Source organism: Solea solea, chromosome 16 (assembly GCF_958295425.1).
Source record: "Solea solea chromosome 16, fSolSol10.1, whole genome shotgun sequence".
Lineage (NCBI taxonomy): Eukaryota > Metazoa > Chordata > Actinopteri > Pleuronectiformes > Soleidae > Solea > Solea solea.
Window position 1 is genome coordinate 25024908 of NC_081149.1, and position 19637 is coordinate 25044544.

General features: G+C 43.1%; 2 protein-coding genes across 4 annotated transcripts; one reads left to right on the plus strand and one right to left on the minus strand.

Annotated features, from left to right (window-relative positions):
• Positions 1–320: 320 nt before the first annotated feature.
• On the plus strand, positions 321–18005 carry LOC131475739 (uncharacterized protein C16orf96 homolog). Of its 3 annotated transcripts, none has more exons than XM_058654041.1 (15): positions 321–819; positions 2998–3060; positions 3260–3328; positions 3633–3734; positions 4079–4489; positions 4648–4761; positions 4930–4998; positions 6130–6294; positions 6767–6885; positions 8537–8602; positions 8887–8988; positions 9254–9404; positions 9836–9947; positions 12223–12303; positions 17903–18005. In XM_058654041.1, the coding sequence occupies exons 1-15, from the start codon at positions 490–492 to the stop codon at positions 17923–17925; spliced, it is 1977 nt and encodes a 658-aa protein (XP_058510024.1). In that variant the 5' UTR covers positions 321–489; the 3' UTR covers positions 17926–18005. The 3 variants fall into 3 exon arrangements, with proteins under 3 accessions (XP_058510024.1, XP_058510023.1, XP_058510026.1); XM_058654040.1 differs by lacking the exon at positions 17903–18005 and adding an exon at positions 12508–13308; XM_058654043.1 differs by lacking the exons at positions 12223–12303; positions 17903–18005 and having other exon boundaries at positions 9254–9433.
• Positions 13410–18114, minus strand: ubald2 (UBA-like domain containing 2). Its single transcript, XM_058654117.1, has 3 exons — positions 17978–18114; positions 17266–17322; positions 13410–15162 (listed from the first exon to the last, which is right to left on the minus strand). Exons 1-3 carry the CDS (start codon positions 18095–18097, stop codon positions 14806–14808), a joined length of 534 nt encoding a protein of 177 aa, XP_058510100.1. The 5' UTR covers positions 18098–18114; the 3' UTR covers positions 13410–14805.
• Positions 18115–19637: the final 1523 nt, after the last annotated feature.

Consider the following 19637-nt stretch of genomic DNA (forward strand, 5'->3'; position numbering starts at 1 on the left):
GAACATGTTCCTCATGATAGATAGAAGATCGATGTTATTACCTGTGTGTTTTGTTAAGTTCAAATGTGTTAGAATTCTGTGCTCAGATACCTTAGTGACACAAAGTGACCACACGAGGCAGCAGTAGACCACGTTGGATACTTTACTCAAGTATCACTTTATGGTACTGTTTACAAGAATGTGTGTGTCCTTCGTTTAATTTAAAGTGAATATGAAATTTTCCTCATCGTTCATTATTTTATTTTGAAGGGAATGTAAACGTGTTTCCGTTGAGTGAGTGTGTGCGGCTTGACGCCACTGTTAGTGTGTGTGTGTGTGTGTGTCAGGTGAGACGCCGGTCACAGAAAGACAGAAGTCATTAATTCATTTATTCAGGTTTATGTTCGCCGTCAAAAAACATTCAACACAGGAAGAAGAAAAACGTCACCTGCGCGCGCTCAAAGAGAAACTTTCAGTGAAACTTTCCCGCCCACAAACAAACAAACAAACATGTCGGAGGAGAACGCGCTCACTCTGAAGGAGCTGTTGGATTTATCCATCGGGACACCTCAGGCGGGCACCGTCAACTTCAGCGCCCTGCACGCGCTGCTCCTCGCCGTGCTGAGGCGGCTCGGACTCCGGGATGTGAAGGTCCGGTGGAGGGCGTCTCCGCCCGGGGACGCCGCGCTGGGTGTCACCGCCTCACCGCTGCAGGTGGACGACGAGGAGGAGGAGGACGTAGAGCCTGAGCCTCAGTCCGGCTCAGAGCTCCAGGAACGGACAGGCGGAGAGTCGGAGCTCTGCTCCCGCCTCCAGAGCTGCGAGGACGGCGTGTCTGAGGTGAGAGAAGCCGCTCCTTCACTTTAAACCCACACGCTTTAATTGTCGATTATTGTGGACTGACACTCGTGACAGTCGCCCCCTGCTGCTGAGAAAACAGCCAGAGACTCAAGTTTGGAAAGAAATCAGTGATTTTAACATGTTGATCCTCTGCTGCCTCCATCACTCACTTGAAATGCTTAATTTAGATTGACCTCAGTGACACAACGTGACCACACGAGGCAGCAGAGGACCAGTAGCTCCTGTGTCCCCGCGAGCTAAAATCACTGATTTTCTCTATGGGGTTTGGTGTGGGAGAGTGAGTGTTTTACAAACTTGAGTTTCCTGTTGGAAAAGTGTGTCTCACAGTGAGACGTGATCATGTGATGTAGACATCGCAGACTTGTCTTCTGTCCTATGTTAAGTGGGTACAATTTTGTGTCAGTGGCATCAGTGTTGATCATCATTGTCAGAAGTGTCCTCTCACAGTAGGACAGCTGAGGACTCTCTGTGTGTGTGTGTGTGTGTGTGTGTGTGAACGACACCTTACTCCTCTTCCTCTCCTCTGTGCTCTGCACATTATTGAGTCGTTGGTGACAGGACAATAGGAGACGAGGGACGTCCTGATGTCTCAAATGACCTGCGTGTCTCTCTTTTGTCAGAGTTGAGCTGATGTGAGAGAGTGGTGGGCGAGGTCACGTCAGGTGACCTCGTCATGGTGAAGTCAGTGGATACATTCGTTTGACCACCGGGGTCATGAATGATTCAGATCTAAAGGACGCGGCTTCACCTGCAGCTTGTCCTGCGTTTCACCTGAGAGCTATTCACCCACTGACATCTCTGCAGGAGGCACACACACACAGACAGACAGACAGACAGACAGTGTGTGTGTGAGACACGGCTCTGTTGTTCAAACTGTCGGTTTATAAGTGACTCTTCTCAACGAGGCCGCTGCTGTTTAAAGAGTAACAGAGCGGTCATTATCACCTCTGACCAGGAGGAGAACGTGTCTCTGGAGGAGAACGTCTCTCGGGGAACATGTCTCTGGAGGAGAACGTCTCTCGGGGAACATGTCTCTGGAGGAGAACGTCTCTCGGGGAACATGTCTCTGGAGGAGAACGTCTCTCGGGGAACATGTCTCTGGAGGAGAACGTTTCTCGGAGAACATGTCTCTGGAGGAGAACGTGTCTCTGGAGGAGAACACGTCTCTGGAGGAGAGCGTGACTCTGGAGGAGAACACGTCTCTCGGAGAACAAGTCTCTGGAGGAGAACATGTCTCGGAGAACACGTCTCTGGAGGAGAACATGTCTCGGAGAAAGTGTCTCTGGAGAAGAACACGTCTCTGGAGGAGAACATGTCTCTGGAGGAGAACATCTCTCGGAGAACACGTCTCTGGAGGAGAACGTATCTCTGGAGGAGAACGTGACTCTGGAGGAGAACGTATCTCTGGAGGGGAACGTGTCTCTGGAGGAGAACGTGTCTCGGAGAACACGTCTCTGGAGGAGAACGTCTCTCGGAGAACAAAGACGAGCTCTAATAAGTTGTCCTCCCTTCTTAAACTGAGTTAGCACATTCAGTCCCTGGGGAATTTTGGTCCTGGAAAGTCCTTGAAAAGTGCTTGAATGTGATGTCAACCAAGGGCGCGGGAACCCAGGTCAGAGGTCACAGATGTGTGCGGGGTGGGTGTGTGACTCATTAACAAGCCGTGAAGCCGTGTGGGGTCTGCGATGCATCAGCTCATGTCCGGGCGCGTTTGACACAAGTTACACACCAGCAGCTCAGGAATGTACACACACACACACACACACACACGGGTTAGTGTTCCTTTGTTGACACGTTTCCAACAGGAAACTAAAGTTTGTAAACCAGTCACTCTCCCACACACACTCACTCGCGCACACACACACACACACACACACACACAGACACACACAGGAGTTGTTGATCCACTGCTGCCTCCATCACTATTCAAATGTCTTATTTTGTAAAATTTGGTTTTTAAAATTCTACGCTCAGATTGACGTCAGTGACACAAAGTGACCACACGAGGCAGCAGTGTCCCCGCAGCTAAATCCCTGGTTTCCTCTATGAGGTTTGGTGTGTGAGTGTGAGTGTTTAGGTGTGAAGTCATGTGATGTTTGTCATCCGTTCAGCTGTGAGTTGATTTCTCTTCTTTCTTTTTCTGTGTGATCGTCACAGCTCTTGAAGCTCATACCAGATAATCTGAAGGATGAAATTAAGGAGCTCCACCACCAACACAGCGTGAGATTAACTACTAAATACCCTGATATTAACAATAATAGTTTAAATTTATTGAAAATGAACAGAACTTTTGTTCCTTCTTTTTTTATCTGACGCATTTAAAAGAACAATTTAAACCAAGTTTTTGAAGATATTATTTCAAGTATTTCAGGTTTTGAAAAGTGAGCTCGACGTCCCACCTCTGTGTGTCTCCCCTCAGATGCTTGTTGCTCGGACAGAGACGGCGGTCGCTGCCGTGGAGACGTGCCGCCACGGTGTGGACGACCTGGTGAGTGATGTCACTTCAGTGTTTGAAATCCTTTGTTTAGATTTATGTCAGTGACACACAGTGACCACACGAGGCAGCAGAGGGCCAGCAGCTCCTGTGTCACCGATTTTCTCTGAGGTTTGGTGTTTTTTCTTGCAGTACCACATGTGGCCACTGGAAAACAAATAAATTAGCTGCAGGCCAGAGGGGGTGTGGCTCTGATCCATGATCACCTGTGTCCATATTGTTGTCCATAGTTTACAGACTCCGCCCCCAATGTGAAAGCTGCGATGACGGTAAAAGTTGAATTCTTCTCTCGTGACAGAAAACGCTGCGTGACGTGGACACGAGTGTCTTTGTGACCTGGGACGTGATGCAGTCGTCTCTGCTCGGACACAGAGGACACCTGGACGAGGACCTGGATGAGGTGAGATCAGACAAATCAGCCAGAGACCAAGTTCAGCTCATACACATGAAGATTCACTCACTCATGTCCTTAAGTTTTAAAACTTCAAGTCAACAAGTTCATGTTCAAAAAGTTTGGAATATGTTCACGGTAAGAATTCAAGATTAACATCAGAATTCAAGATTAAAGTCAGAATTCAAGATTAACGTCAGAATTCAAGATTAAAGTCAGAATTCAAGATTAACGTCAGAATTCAAGATTAAAGTCAGAATTCAAGATTAACGTCAGAATTCAAGATTAACGTCAGAATTCCTGCTGTTTCACATGTGGCACTAACGTTCCTCCGTACTCCTTGTCTTTAACAGGAAGTTGTTGATGAGGCTTCAGAGATCAAACCCACACCCACACGTCTCCACAGCACCTCTGACAGACACCACCCGTCCTCAGAGACCTGGCCTCACCAGAAGACTGATCCTGGACCAGGACCTGTGGCTGCAGGTGTCCTGCAGCGTTACTCAGAGACGCTGGAAGCTCTGACGAATGTCGGCAAACTCAGGGAAAAGTTCTCCGGGCTGGAAACTCGCGTGTCAGCGCTGGAGGACGGAAAAGTGGACGAGACGCAACTCCAGACCCAGCTGAGTCTCCTCAGAGAGGACAGACGTGCGTCTGTAAACCACTTTACTGTGGAAGGGTTTCAGGACCTGAACAAAAACCTGATGGATCAGCTGAACCAGCAGCAGGCGCTGATGGGAGGAGTCATGAGTGACCACAAGAGGGTGAGAGAGAGAGACACTGAAAGCAGACACAGTCACACTCTCTCACCTCCTCATCTACATGTGCGTGTGCGTGTGCGTGTGTGGGTGTGTGTGCGTGTGCGTGTGCGTGTGCGTGTGTGTGTGTGTGTCTGTCTGTGTGTGTGTGTGTGTGTGTACAGACGGTGGACGACGTGCAGCAGACGATTGTTCAGCTTCAGGACGAGTGTGAAAAGCTGCAGGACTCGATGAGACGTCTGTACGAGGACAGTGGACAGAAACAGCGCCACATAGAGGTCAGAAACATATTTATTTAACAGGTTAAAGCTATAGCGCGTAACTTTTAAATATAATCCATGTTAATATCCAGATTATTGTTTTTTATGTCTGGATATTGATCTTTTTTTGTTTATATGTAGATTATTGATACAAGGTTAATAAGATTAGTGTTTAATTTAATTCAGGAAATGTATCAGACGATGCAGCAGCTGGACGAGAAGAAGGCCGACAAACACATGGTCCAGACGGAAATTGTAAGTGGATTTATTTCATCTCATTTTAGTATCATCTGTTCACAGAGATTAGATTAAATTAGAGATTTATTGATTTTCATTTACTTTTTTGTTGACGTGACTTCAAAACATTGTGTTTGTTACAAATTCAGTATAAATATACTCTTGAGATTAGAAAAAATAAAATATTCACACTTATTTCCACTTATTTCTTAAAGGCGACATAGAATGCTTGTATCACACATATATGTTAGTTATGGAGGTCTACTTACATATATTAACTTGTTTTCATGATTAAAATCCTCCTAATCGCTGCAAACGAGCCGATCAAAATATCTCCTCGCTGACGCTCTCGTCAGCCGCGCTGTTTCAGACCAAACAGTTGCTGTGATTGGCCAGCCAACGAGAGCTTTACAACTGTCCTGTGATTGGCCAGGTACCTGGAAGTGACGTAATAGATAGGCCAGCTCTCAGATACACAGCTCCCCCTCTGGCACGGTGGATGCTCTGCATCTCAGCAGCTACAACGAGACTAGTTCTTCTTCTTCTTCTGCGGTTGAATGTACGCAACCGGATGTGCCCGGACTAGTGCCCGCACCGGGAGGCGCTACGGTGGTGAGGATTTCTGATGACGACATCAAATTAAGGAAGTGTCGATCCGCTTCGCAGAGCCCAGGAAAACAATACAACACTATTTTCTCAGCAGTGGCTGAACTGTTTGTTCTGAAGCTTTAGGGTTTCATAAACGAGGTAATGACGCAGATACACACACAAACGCAGCGTTAATTGGAGCTTCCGGTCTATGTCACCTTCAAAATGCAGAGGCCAGAGCGCCCCCTGCTGCTGAGAGCCAGCTTTAAAACATGGCTAATAAGGAGGATCATTTCAGACCATGTTCACGTCTTTATCTCACTGTGAGACAGACTTGTCCAACAGGAAACTGCACTTTACAAACTTCTGTTTCCTGTTGGAAAAGTCAGTGAGATAAAGTAGTATAGTAGCACATTTAACTTAAGTTTTTTGTAACGTGTGTCCGCTGGCAGCCGTGTTTTCACTGAGTGAGTCTCAGGCTGGTTCTCAGCAGCAGGGGGCGCTCACAGCGTAGTATGAAAGTGTCCCTGTACACTTGTTTTTGTGTCTCCGTGTGTGAAGAAGGCGGACAAATTTGCTCTGGACGGCAAAGTGAGTCGCCTGCAGTTTGACTCTGCGACAGAGCAGCTCACCGCCATGTTCCACGAGCTGCTGAGCAAAGTGACGGGTCAGGAGCAGAACTGGCACAAGGTCGTCCACCAACTGTCCACTGAGATGGAGTGTAAGGTGAGAGCATGAAATCCTTCATGTGGAGGAGAAATGTTACAAAACATCGCAATGCTGCAAAAACATGTTATTAAAAATGTTCCAGCGTAAAGAGACATAAAAAGACACGGCATGGGAAGAGAAGACAAAAATAGCATAAAAAGACGTTCAAAAAATATCGGACAAACGTCGGGGTAGAGAACGACGCCAAATGTTATTTAAAAATGTTATGGTTTGGAAAGACTTCAAAAAAATGTCACCGTAAAAAAAGATGTTCAAAAAATCGCAAATATGTCGTAGTATAGAAACACGCAATAAAATATTGTAAAAAAAAGTTTATAGTATAGAACATGGGTGGGCAATTATTTTCCCCAACATATATGGTTGAGGGCCGGGCCAAATTTGAATTAATTTTACTTTAATTTTATCTCTCTTGTATTATTTTGGTGTAAATTGGGCAGCATTTTGTGTTTGACTTCCTGTCCCATGGCAGCTGAACCGGATCGAGCTGGACTCTGTGAAGAAGCAACTTGAAGATCGTTGGAAGAACATCCACGAGAAGCTGCGGAAGCAGGAAGCTCCCGAACATGACGACGCTGCCGCCATCAGGAAGTTAGAGGCCGCCTCCTCCTATTCTTCTTCTACTAATAATGACAATAATAATCATTTCTATGCAGTGCTGCCCTCCACAGGTCATTGTGCTTAAACACAGTTCTGCTCGGGAAGTTCAGTCGATGATTAGAGAAGATTCTGGTTTGGTGTTTGCTCAAGAAAGATTCAAAATGAATCAGTTTTTCAACTTACTATTAACTATTAGTAGTTAATAACAAGTAACTATTGAGACTAAGTCAAATATGTGATCGTACAGAAAGACGTCAGACATCGTACAAATGTAGTAGTACAATGTGACGTTTAAAAACATCGTACAAATGCGATGGTATAGAAAGACGTTTAAAACCATCGTACAAATGCGAAGTTATAGAAAGACGTTTAAAACCATCGTACAAATGCGATGGTATAGAAAGACATTTAAAACCATCGTACAAATGCGAAGGTATAGAAAGACGTTTAAAACCATCGTACAAATGCGAAGGTATAGAAAGACGTTTAAAACCATGGTACAAATGCGAAGGTATAGAAAGACGTTTAAAACCATCGTACAAATGCGAAGGTATAGAAAGACGTTTAAAACCATTGTACAAATGCGATGGTATAGAAAGACCTTTAAAAATATCGTACAAATGTGATGGTATAGAAGGATATTTAAAAACATCGTACAAATGCGATGGTATAGAAAGACCTTTAAAAACATCGTACAAATGCGATGGTATAGAAAGACCTTTAAAAACATCTATAAATGTGATGGTATAGAAAGACCTTTAAAAACATCGTACAAATACGATGGTATAGAAAGACCTTTTAAAAACATCGTACAAATGTGATGGTATAGAAAGACGTTTAAAACTATCGTACAAATGCGATGGTATAGAAGGACGTTTAAAACCATCGTACAAATGCGATGGTATAGAAGGACGTTTTAAAACATCGTATAAATGCGATGGTATAGAAAGACGTTTAAAACCATCGCACAAATGTGATGGTATAGAAGAACGTTTAAAACATCATACAAATGCGATGGTATAGAAGGACGTTTAAAACCATCGTACAAATGCGATGGTATAGAAGGACGTTTTAAACCATCGTATAAATGCGATGGTATAGAAAGACGTTTAAAACCATCGTACAAATGCGATGGTATAGAAGAACGTTTAAAACATCGTACAAATGCGATGGTATAGAAGGACGTTTAAAACCATCGTACAAATGCGATGGTATAGAAGGACGTTTTAAAACATCGTATAAATGCGATGGTATAGAAAGACATTTAAAACCATCGTACAAATGCGATGGTATAGAAGAACGTTTAAAACATCGTACAAATGCGATGGTATAGAAGGACGTTTAAAACCATCGTACAAATGTGATGGCATAGAAGGACGTTTTAAAACATCGTATAAATGCGATGGTATAGAAGGACGTTTTAAAACATCGTATAAATGCGATGGTATAGAAAGACGTTTAAAACCATCGCACAAATGTGATGTTATAGAAGTACGTTTTAAAAACCTCGTACAAATGCGATGGTATAGGAGAACATTTAAAAACATCGTACAGATGCGATGGTATAGAAGGACGTGGGAATTTCCGTGTTCTGACTTCAAATGGAACGCGTTCCTTGTGCTCACTGTCTCTCTGGTTTCAGGCGCCTGGTGGACAGATTTCACTGTCTCTCCTGTGACCGACCTGTCGTCAAACACACACCAGGACCGTAAGTCTTGAATTATCTGTACTTGCCTCGCGTTATTTTGTTTAGTTCATGTGTACGAACACAAATCTACAGGAAACTGTAGATTTCTTAAAGATATCGTCGACTTAAACTGACGAAGATTCAACAAAAGTATTTAGTTTGGCCTCAGATTAGGAAATGTCTCTTTCTATGAATACATTTAAAACCATAATCAACTGGTTTCTTCAATGTTACCTCAGTAGCAAAATGATCGTATTATCGCGATTACTAATCATATTGATATTTTATGTGTGTCTCACTCACAGACACTTGGTGGCGCTGCCCTCCACTCCTGGATTCCCCTCACACAGATCCATGAGGCCGTTCACCGTTTACGCTCTGGAGCAGTTTCGACATAATCACAGGAGGTGACGTACCTTTAGCCCCTCCCCTCCCTCCCTCCCTCCCCCCCCGCTGTTCTTCTGTTCACCAGCAGGTGGCACCAGACTATCAGAGCGTTGTTAAAGCAGGGACAGAGAGTGGTGCTCGTATCATCATTTAAAAAATGCACATGAAAAGTTTAAGCCACACCCCCTCCTCAATGGATCCATGAAAATGTTGTCAGTCAAAAACAGGAAAATCAAGGTGTGTGTGTGTTTGTGTGTGTGTGTGTGCGCTCTCTCTCTCTCTCAGTGATCACGTCCCTGAGCTGACAGACTACTGCCACCTGGTGGTGTCGCGGAGCTGCGGCGGGAGTCACACGGTCACATCGGCCAACCAGCGACGCAGCGGCGTGCAGTCCACGAAGAGCCACGCCCTCCCGGACATAGACGTCCTCATCCCGGTATGAGTCGACTCATTTCCAGGTCAAAGGTCAAGAATCTGACTCGCACTGACACAATTAACCTATGATGTATGAGGTCCTGACACAGTGAGCGCCCCCTGCTGCTTAGAACCATGAAGAAAGAGTTTGTAAACCACTCACTCTCCCACACCAAAGTCCAGAGAGAAAATCAGGGATTTTAGCTGCTGGTCCTCTGCTGCCTCGTGTGGTCACTTTGTGTCACTGAGATCAATCTGAATGAAGATCTTCAAACACCGAATTTACAAAATAAGAGATTTGAGCTTAGTGATGGAGGCAGCAGTGGATCAACAACTCCTGTGTGTGTGTGTGTGTGATGTTAAAATCACTGATTTTCTCTGTGGGCTTTGGTGTGTGAGAGTGAGTGGTTTATTTCATATATTTGTGTGTGTGTGTGTGTGTTGACTGGTCAGTCAGAGGAGGTGGACATCATCGGACTAGATGGACATATTTACAGAGGTCGCCTGAACGCACCATCCATCAGAAACACAGAAACCAAACTTCCTACGATCTTCCCTAAAGATGGTAAACCTTTAAACGTCGACCTCAAGTCTGATTCTATGACCTCACGTTTGATTCTCTGACCTCACGTTTGATTCTATGACCTCATGTTTGATTCTCTGACCTCAAGTTTGATTCTCTGACCTCACGTTTGATTCTCTGACCTCACGTTTGATTCTATGACCTCATGTTTGATTCTCTGACCTCAAGTTTGATTCTATGACCTCACGTTTGATTCTATGACCTCACGTCTGATTCTCAGACCTCATGTTTGATTCTCTGACCTCACGTTTGATTCTCTGACCTCACGTTTGATTCTCTGACCTCACGTTTGATTCTATGACCTCATGTTTGATTCTCTGACCTCAAGTTTGATTCTATGACCTCACGTTTGATTCTATGACCTCACGTCTGATTCTCAGACCTCATGTTTGATTCTCTGACCTCACGTTTGATTCTCTGACCTCACGTTTGATTCTCTGATCTCACGTCTGATTCTCTGACCTCAAGTTTGATTCTCTGACCTCACGTTTGATTCTCTGACCTCACGTTTGATTCTATGACCTCACGTATGATTCTATGACCTCATGTTTGATTCTCTGACCTCACGTTTGATTCTCTGACCTCACGTTTGATTCTCTGACCTCACGTTTGATTCTATGACCTCACGTCTGATTCTCAGACCTCATGTTTGATTCTCTGACCTCACGTTTGATTCTCTGACCTCACGTTTGATTCTCTGATCTCACGTCTGATTCTCTGACCTCAAGTTTGATTCTCTGACCTCACGTTTGATTCTCTGACCTCACGTCTGATTCTCTGACCTCACGTTTGATTCTCTGACCTCAAGTTTGATTCTATGACCTCACGTTTGATTCTCTGACCTCACGTTTGATTCTATGACCTCACGTTTGATTCTCTGACCTCACGTCTGATTCTCTGACCTCACGTCTGATTCGCTGACCTCACGTGACCTCACGTTTGATTCTTTGACCTCAAGTTTGATTCTATGACCTCACGTTTGATTCTATGACCTCACGTTTGATTCTCTGACCTCACGTCTGATTCTCTGACCTCACGTTTGATTCTCTGACCTCACGTTTGATTCTCTGACCTCACGTCTGATTCTCTGACCTCACGTCTGATTCTCTGACCTCACGTCTGATTCGCTGACCTCACGTGACCTCACGTTTGATTCTTTGACCTCAAGTTTGATTCTATGACCTCACGTTTGATTCTATGACCTCACGTTTGATTCTCTGACCTCATGTTTGATTCTATGACCTCACGTTTGATTCTATGACCTCACGTTTGATTCTCTGACCTCACGTTTGATTCTCTGACCTCACGTCTGATTCTCTGACCTCACGTTTGATTCTCTGACCTCACGTTTGATTCTCTGACCTCACGTCTGATTCTCTGACCTCACGTCTGATTCTCTGACCTCACGTCTGATTCGCTGACCTCACGTGACCTCACGTTTGATTCTCTGACCTCACGTTTGATTCTCTGACCTCAAGTTTGATTCTATGACCTCACGTTTGATTCTCTGACCTCACGTTTGATTCTATGACCTCACGTTTGATTCTCTGACCTCACGTCTGATTCTCTGACCTCACGTCTGATTCGCTGACCTCACGTGACCTCACGTTTGATTCTTTGACCTCAAGTTTGATTCTATGACCTCACGTTTGATTCTATGACCTCACGTTTGATTCTCTGACCTCATGTTTGATTCTATGACCTCACGTTTGATTCGCTGACCTCACGTTTGATTCTCTGACCTCACGTCTGATTCTCTGACCTCACGTTTGATTCTCTGACCTCACGTCTGATTCTCTGACCTCACGTCTGATTCTCTGACCTCACGTCTGATTCGCTGACCTCACGTGACCTCACGTTTGATTCTCTGACCTCAAGTTTGATTGTATGACCTCACGTTTGATTCTCTGACCTCACGTTTGATTCTTTGACCTCAAGTTTGATTCTATGACCTCACGTTTGATTCTCTGACCTCAAGTTTGATTCTATGACCTCACGTTTGATTCTCTGACCGCACGTTTGATTCTCTGACCTCAAGTTTGATTCTCTGACCGCACGTTTGATTCTCTGACCTCAAGTTTGATTCTATGACCTCACGTCTGATTCTATGACCTCACGTGACCTCACATCTGATTCTCTGACCTCACGTCTGATTCTCTGACCTCACGTCTGATTCGCTGACCTCACGTGACCTCACGTCTGATTCTCTGACCTCACGTCTGATTCTCTGACCTCACGTTTGATTCTCTGACCACAGGCTCCAGGATTAAACACAAAAGCAGAGGTTTTACGTCGAACAGAGCTGCTTCTTCACCTGAGACTCACAACAGCCGCTCAGGTGAGACACACACACACACGCACACACACAGGCACACACACACACACACACACACACACACAGGTTAGTGCAGCATAAAAACATGAATTTTATTTTATTCCATTTGGTTTGTGTTTAGTTTAGAATTTCCAGGTTTTTCATGAGTGTAAGAAAGCTGTAAACCCCGCCCCCACCCCCCCTCTGTGTGTGTGTGTGTGTGTCCAGTCTCCAGCTGCTCGGGTCAGGACTGGCCGGTGTCGTCTCAGAGCTCCATTGCTCAGCCTGCAGCAGCTGCAGAGCAGCAGGTCGACCTGTAGGAGGCGACAGAGAGCAAGGAGCGCGCCTGACTGATGGGTTCTATTTTAGGATTTTTAACTTTAACTATTGTGATCCACCACTTATTATTATTATTATTATAATAATACTAATAATCATAATAATAATGTCATCAAGAAACATGAGTGTGAATTTTTATTTCTTCCACTTTCACCAGATTCTTTTTCTTTTCTTTTTTAATCAGTGATTCTTGCAGCATGAGACGGTTTTAAGAGACAAAGTTTATAGAACTAAAGTAAGAGAGGAGGCGCTGACAGCACTGTGAGCGCCCCCTGCTGCTGACAACTGACATTAAACATGGAGGCTCGCTCTCAGTGGCAACGTGTTCACCACTTCATCTCACTGTGAGACAGACTTTTCCAACAGGAAACTGAAGTTTGTAAACCACTCACTCTCCCACACCAAAGTCCAGAGAGAAAATCAGTGATTTTAGCTGCGGGGACACAGGAGCTACTGGTCATCTGCTGCCTCGTGTGGTCAATTTGTGTCACTGAGGTCAATCTGAACAAAGGATTTCAAACACGGAATTTTATAAAGTAAGACATTAGTGGATCAACAACTCCTGTGTGTGTGATCACTGTTTTCTCTATGGGCTTTGGTGTGGGAGAGTGAGTGGTTTACAAACCTCCTGTTGGAAAAGTCTGTCTCACAGTGAAATAAAGACATGAACACGTTCTGAAGACATCGTAGACTTAAACTGACGTAGATTTTATTACAGGAGTCTTTTGTTCAGTGGCTAAAATCTTCAGGAAACTCAGCTCTTTGAATAATCACCAATCCAATCACACAAGTGTATGCAATAACCTTTAATTTAAGCTCGGATAAACATCAGTGTCTTTTATCTGCCCATGACATTCAGACCATAAATCTGTGAATCTTTAAAAAGCAACATATTTCTGTAAAAAAAAAAAAGAGCTCTGCCTCTCTCTGACTGAAAACACCTGCCGACACATCCACACTACCTTTTGTTTTCAAAAAAGGTTTGCCTGCCGTCCACACTAAACTGAAAATGTTTTCTTTTAAAAAAGGTTTGCCTGCCGTCCACACTAAACTGAAAATGTTTTCTTTAAAGAAAAGGTTTGCCTGTCATCCACACTAAACTGAAAATGTTTTCCTTGAAAAAGGTTTGCCTGCCATCCACACTAAACTGAAAATGTTTTCTTTGAAAAAGGTTTGCCTGCCATCCACACTAAACTGAAAATGTTTTCCTTGAAAAAGGTTTGCCTGCCATCCACACTAAACTGAAAATGTTTTCTTTGAAAAAGGTTTGCCTGCCATCCACACTAAACTGAAAATGTTTTCTTTAAAAAAAAGGTTTGCCTGCCGTCCACACTAAACTGAAAATGTTTTCTTTAAAAAAAAAGGTTTGCCTGCCATCCACACTAAACTGAAAATGTTTTCTTTAAAAAAAAAGGTTTGCCTGCCATCCACACTAAACTGAAAAACTTTTTTTCTGCATTTTTTAAACCATAGAAAACAACGATACAATTTCCTGATTGGTTTTATTATTGTCCACGACTAGTCTGTCGTGGACAAGAAAGAAAAACAAACTCGTACACACACACGTGCCCAGACAACCTGAATGGTCTCGTGTAACACCACTGTATGTTTTCAGAGCGCTCACAGGTGCGTTCACATCGTAACATTTACAGTAAAGTCAGTATCAGTAGACTCGAATACCACGTCAGTCGCACTTGGCAACATGGATCCCATGATGCACCTCCGCTTTATTTCTGCGACACTCAGTGTTTACATTCATGTTCAAAGTCCAATTTTAGACAGACTTTAAGACAATAATTCACTTTTCTTAATGTCTCTTAATCTCACTGTCCACTGTTTGTTTTTCTGTCACATAAACTGATTCAATAAACACTAGTTTATGGAGAGATACAGCGCCACCTACAGAGGCGGAATCAGGCGATTTTGTCCTCCACGCATAAACTCAGACTCTGTAAGCACCTCATTCAGTGCTCTGGACCCGAGTCCGTCCCCTCAAGGTTCAAAGGTCTGTCCACGTGCTCGTCTTCTGACCGCAGTGTCCTTGTCTCTTCCTCTTGTTCCACACGTGAAACTCCTCCCACACCATGATGACCCACCACCACTTTGTCCTTCTGAATCCATAACTCATTCGCTCCACTTGAACCCGCTGCCTGGCTCCGCCCCTCGCCACCCGCCCATGCACCAGTCTCATCTCTGACTGTGGAGCGCGGACACGACGGGGGACTGCTGGGGGCCGCCGGGCTGAGAGACAGGCGGCCACATGATGGGAGTCTGCTGCATGTGGTAGTGGTGGTGATGCATGTGGTGGCCAGAAGGTGGCGGCGGCGGCGGCATCCAGACTGACTGATTGCCAGGTGGTGAGGAAGCCCAGAATGAACCAAAACCTGACGTGGATGAAGGGACTGGGGGGGAGCAGGCCGTGGACGCCTGGGCGGGGCCACTGCCGGCGCTGGAACTGCACTCCGACGCCCGGAGTTTGGAAAACATTGTGATGGCGTCGGGGAAGTTAGGAGGCGTGGCGGGCGTGTTTCTCGGAGTACACATCTGTGGGAAGAAACCAAAAAGCAAGAGTTAAAAGCTAATCATTCCTTTCTCTTCATCCACACATAAAAAAAAGCACCTCACAGTTTTCAAAATAAATGTCTTTCTCCTCATCCGCACTAAAAAAAACTTGCAGTTTTCAAAATATATGTCTTTCTCCTCATCCGCACTAAAAAAAACTTGCAGTTTTCAAAATAAATGTCTTTCTCCTCATCCGCACTAAAAAAAACTTGCAGATGCTGCGGAGAGATGTTCTCCGCAGCAGAGCAAACCCTCCTCATGGAGGTATATGAGGATTACAGCCACATAATCCCAAAGAAGGGCAATACCGCGGCAATCAATAAAGCGAGGGATGTGGCGTGGCAGAATATTGCCGACAGGCTGAATGTGTAAGTGACAAAGAAAATGAAGTATTTCAGCATCATCATGTTATATAAATCCTCCATCAAAGGGACAACATATATGGAGACAATAATCTACTTCTTCTTGATGGTTTTTGTTTTAAACTAATCAATTATGTGGACCTATTAATGCAACCAAAGCCCTAAAATGAAAAGGAAAATCCCCAAAGAACAAACAGACAGCCCTAATAAGTAACATTCATATGAACATAATTAAAATAGCATTATTGTTTCACTGCAATTTATGTGAAATTCTCCATATTTGATCATTTGGCAGCCCTAGTAGTAATGTTAGAAAGTGATATTCATCACATTTATCAACTGATTGTTATGCAAATCGATGGGATAGCTTTCATTTATTTCCTGCATGGCCAATTGTATAGAATTGATATCCTTTTCATTTAAGCCTGTCATTTTTACATGCTGTATTTGTGCTACTTCTGTATTTTGTCCCAGATGCTATATGTTGAATTGTTGTATTTTCATTTTATTTTATGTAAAGCACTTTGAATCACCATGTGCTAAAATGTGCTATATAAAGTAGCCTTGCCTACATTTCTGATAATAATAATAGGCTACATTTAATCAAAGTATTTGACATGACTCATCACATTTATCATACAATTGATGGTAGATTATTACATGACGAAATGCAATGTTGGTTATCATTCTATAGGAAATAATCATATGACAGATCTATTGATTGTAAAAAAGTTATTATTTATCTAGAATCATTTAGCAAATCAAGCAATTCAATGGAGACGAGGAGCCCTATTACAGTAAGTGAATGCAGGTGACAGCAAATCAATCATCTATCTCCTATCAATCGGAGGCCCTAACCCTTGTTACATCAAAACAATGATGATCTCTTTAAATTTCCTTTTATTATATTTTTTTGCTAATTAGTTTAATTTTGTATTTATTTGTGTCTTATTTTTTATTATATTTTATTTTGGTGATAATGTTCTTTAATGTACTTATAGATAATATATAATTATTAGTATAAATCATTTCTTTAATACATTTTATTATATATTTTATGATTTACATATTATTTTATCATTCCATGACAGTTGTGTGTCTCTGTTTCTGTCTATTGGACATTCTTTGATCATAGATGGTGCTAAGCTTCACTTTTAGCCTGCTACACACCAGGTTTGCCCGGCAGCATAAGTTACCATGGTTACATGGCTGGCATTCACATTAGCCACCTTGGTGGAACAGGGTTGAGGCTCAGATTGATGGAAATGAAACCTGAGCCACAGTTATAGCTTAGCCATGGTTGAGGCTTAGCCAGAGTCATAGTTTCCATGGTTACTGAGTTGGGGCTAATCTCAGCCTCTTTGATGGAACCGAACTCTCACTCATATTAGCCAGACTTGGCCATTTAAGCTTGGCTTTGCCTTTAGCCTGCTTGATGGAATACCCCCCAGATCACTGAGGCCTAAACCTCAACACTACACAATCTTAATGATCCCGACTAGATCTAAATCCTACTGAATCCCAAAGATTCCCAATTATTCCTGCTGAAATCTACCCGTGTTGACTTAATTCCAGCTTATTTCTGTTCATTTCTGCTTAAAACATGTTGATTTCCACAGATCTATAGCAGTTTCCAAAAAATCCCAACTGATTCCGTCTAAATTCAGGAACAACCTCCCGATTTCCAGCCGACTCTCTCACACAAACACACACAGTGACTCACCATCTGGTGGTGGTGAGTGGGAATGTTCACCTCCTGGAAGAAGGAACTTAAAGCCGTCTGCAAAGAAAGGGGCGGAGTTATGAGTAAGTTTAGTTTTACTTTGATCTTTATCATTTCCGTTGTCGTCACGACGATCGACGTCACACCTCTGTTAGCAGTAGCAGCTATTTGACTAAATCCCGCCCCTTCTCACTGCCCTCTGGTCAAAGCTCCGCCCCATAACACTGGAACTATTTTATTGTGTCATTACTAACTTTGTTTGGGGCAGAGAAGTAAAACTAGTAACAGTAAATCCATTACTGAACTAATCTATTCATCAACTATTTAATCTGTTAAATTTAAATATACCAGTTTATGTCTTTTTTCAGCTTCTTAAATGTGAATATTTTCAGAGAACTCCTTCAAAGTGATGAATTTACTTTGAGAAAATCATCATTTCCACGTTTGACAAACACGGTTTTTTTTCTCTGACACTCAAAGGTCAAAGGTCAGTGACTCCATGATGTAAACAAGATGCTAAGCTAACGTTAGCCTCGGCGGCGCGTGGCCTGAATCCTAATAAAGTGACTGAATAATGAAACATTAATGAAACAAATGTGTTCTTTGAATGTTTGTATGTGTGGTTACTGATGAGCAGACGCAGGAGACGCGAGTGAGTGAGGAGCGGAGCAGACAGTGGATCCGGAAGTGAGGCTCCGGAGAGCGGACTCACCTCGAACTGCCAGTGCGCCGCCTGGAGCAGCTGCTTGGCCTGATCTGCGGCGCAGCCCGCGGTCAAAACAAACTGGTTAATCATGACCTGGTGGCGCAGTTCGTCCATGTTCACCGACATGTTCACTCCAACACTGAAGAAAACTGAAAGGAAAAGGAAAATAAAAGTAAAACTACGAGCGGAGCGGCTTCTCCTGCGTCTCTTCTCCGCTGAGTCTCCGCAGCAGCAGCAGCAACAACAAACACGAGAGCGACGCTCATTGGTCAACGCCGCGGCGACGCGAGCGCTGATTGGCTGACGAGGGGAGGAAGCGTTTGAACTCACTGGGGCGTTTGTTTTCTCTGTCAGGGACACTCCCGGTGAGCGGAGACGACAACAGCGATCGCCCCGCCCCTCTGCGGTTTGACCCAATGAGTTTGTGCACGCGCTATATTTCGAGCTCCAGTTGCACGCTGACGTCACGTCTTTCCACGGAGCTGATTGGCTGTAAATTAATTGTAAATACCGTCAATATTCACCGTTAAGTTCACGATTTATTATTTATTTTATTATTATTTTATTGTTTTTAATATCATTGTTTTTGACTCATGCTTTGAATTTAACTTTGTTTATAATCTTTTTGCATATTTCTATTGTTAGTGCCATGTTTAACAATTATTTACATAATCGATTCATCTGATTAGATGTTTGGTTCAAAAATAAAAGTAAATAAGTATTTTTCATCACTTTTAATGATTTCTGTCTCATGGAGCAAAGAAACCAGAACATTTCAGAAGCTGAAAATAATTACAATAATTAGATAAAAAGAATAATAATTAAATAAAGAAAGAAAACAAAAGGTTTGACTAAAAGGGAGCTTAAAATATAACATTTATAAAAATATATAATTTATAATTTATATCATTTGATTTATATGATATATAAATTAAATGATATATGTATATATATATATACATATATATACATATATATGAGGAAAGAAAATATTAATTATAAATCTGTTTCAAAACACAGCTGCAGCTTTTCATCTTCATATTTATGAATTTAATAAATGTATATTGTTTGACTAAATGATTTGTATTTTGTTTCTGGATAATCGTGACAGGAACGCCCCTGACCATGTGACCATGTGACCATGTGACCCTGTGTGTGGGGCAGCAGCTGCCTGAATAATTCAGCTGTGACACACGGAGTGTATCTATTATTGATGGTTGCTCTGTGTTACCGTGACAACAGCAGGACACAACAGCAACCACCTGACTTCACCTGGAGAAACACGCTGTAGTGAGAGATCATCGTGTTTTTACGTCACATGACACAACAAGATTTAAACCGCTTAATGAAAAAATAAAAATCTACGTCAGTTTAAGTCTATGATATCTATGTCACATGTTCACGTCTTTATCTCACTGTTTGTAAGCCACTCACTCTCCCACACCAAAGCCCATAGAGAAAATCAGTGATTTTAAGCTCACACACACAGGAGTTGTGGATCCACTGCTGCCTCCAGTGTGACAAGTGACTTTACACCAGACTCCTGTAGTTGTTGGAGATTCACACACGTTTTTACGATTGTTAAGTAGTTTTCAGTGATCTACAGTTCGGTGCTGCTTCAGCTTGTGTGTGGGACGTCTTTTCCTGTGACGACACTCTGGCCAGT

Bases quoted from the DNA above. Each gene is read 5' to 3' on its own strand.
- LOC131475739 (XM_058654040.1), top strand. From the start codon at position 490: ATGTCGGAGGAGAACGCGCTCACTCTGAAGGAGCTGTTGGATTTATCC. The intron at 6,295-6,766 runs GTGAGAGCATGA...GTCCCATGGCAG, and splicing joins CCACTGAGATGGAGTGTAAG to CTGAACCGGATCGAGCTGGA. The intron at 8,989-9,253 runs GTGACGTACCTT...TCTCTCTCTCAG, and splicing joins TTTCGACATAATCACAGGAG to TGATCACGTCCCTGAGCTGA.
- ubald2 (XM_058654117.1), bottom strand. From the start codon at position 18,097: ATGTCGGTGAACATGGACGAACTGCGCCACCAGGTCATGATTAACCAG. The intron at 17,323-17,977 runs GTGAGTCCGCTC...CTTTCTTTGCAG, and splicing joins CGGCGCACTGGCAGTTCGAG to ACGGCTTTAAGTTCCTTCTT. The intron at 15,163-17,265 runs GTGAGTCACTGT...TTCTTCCCACAG, and splicing joins CCACTCACCACCACCAGATG to ATGTGTACTCCGAGAAACAC.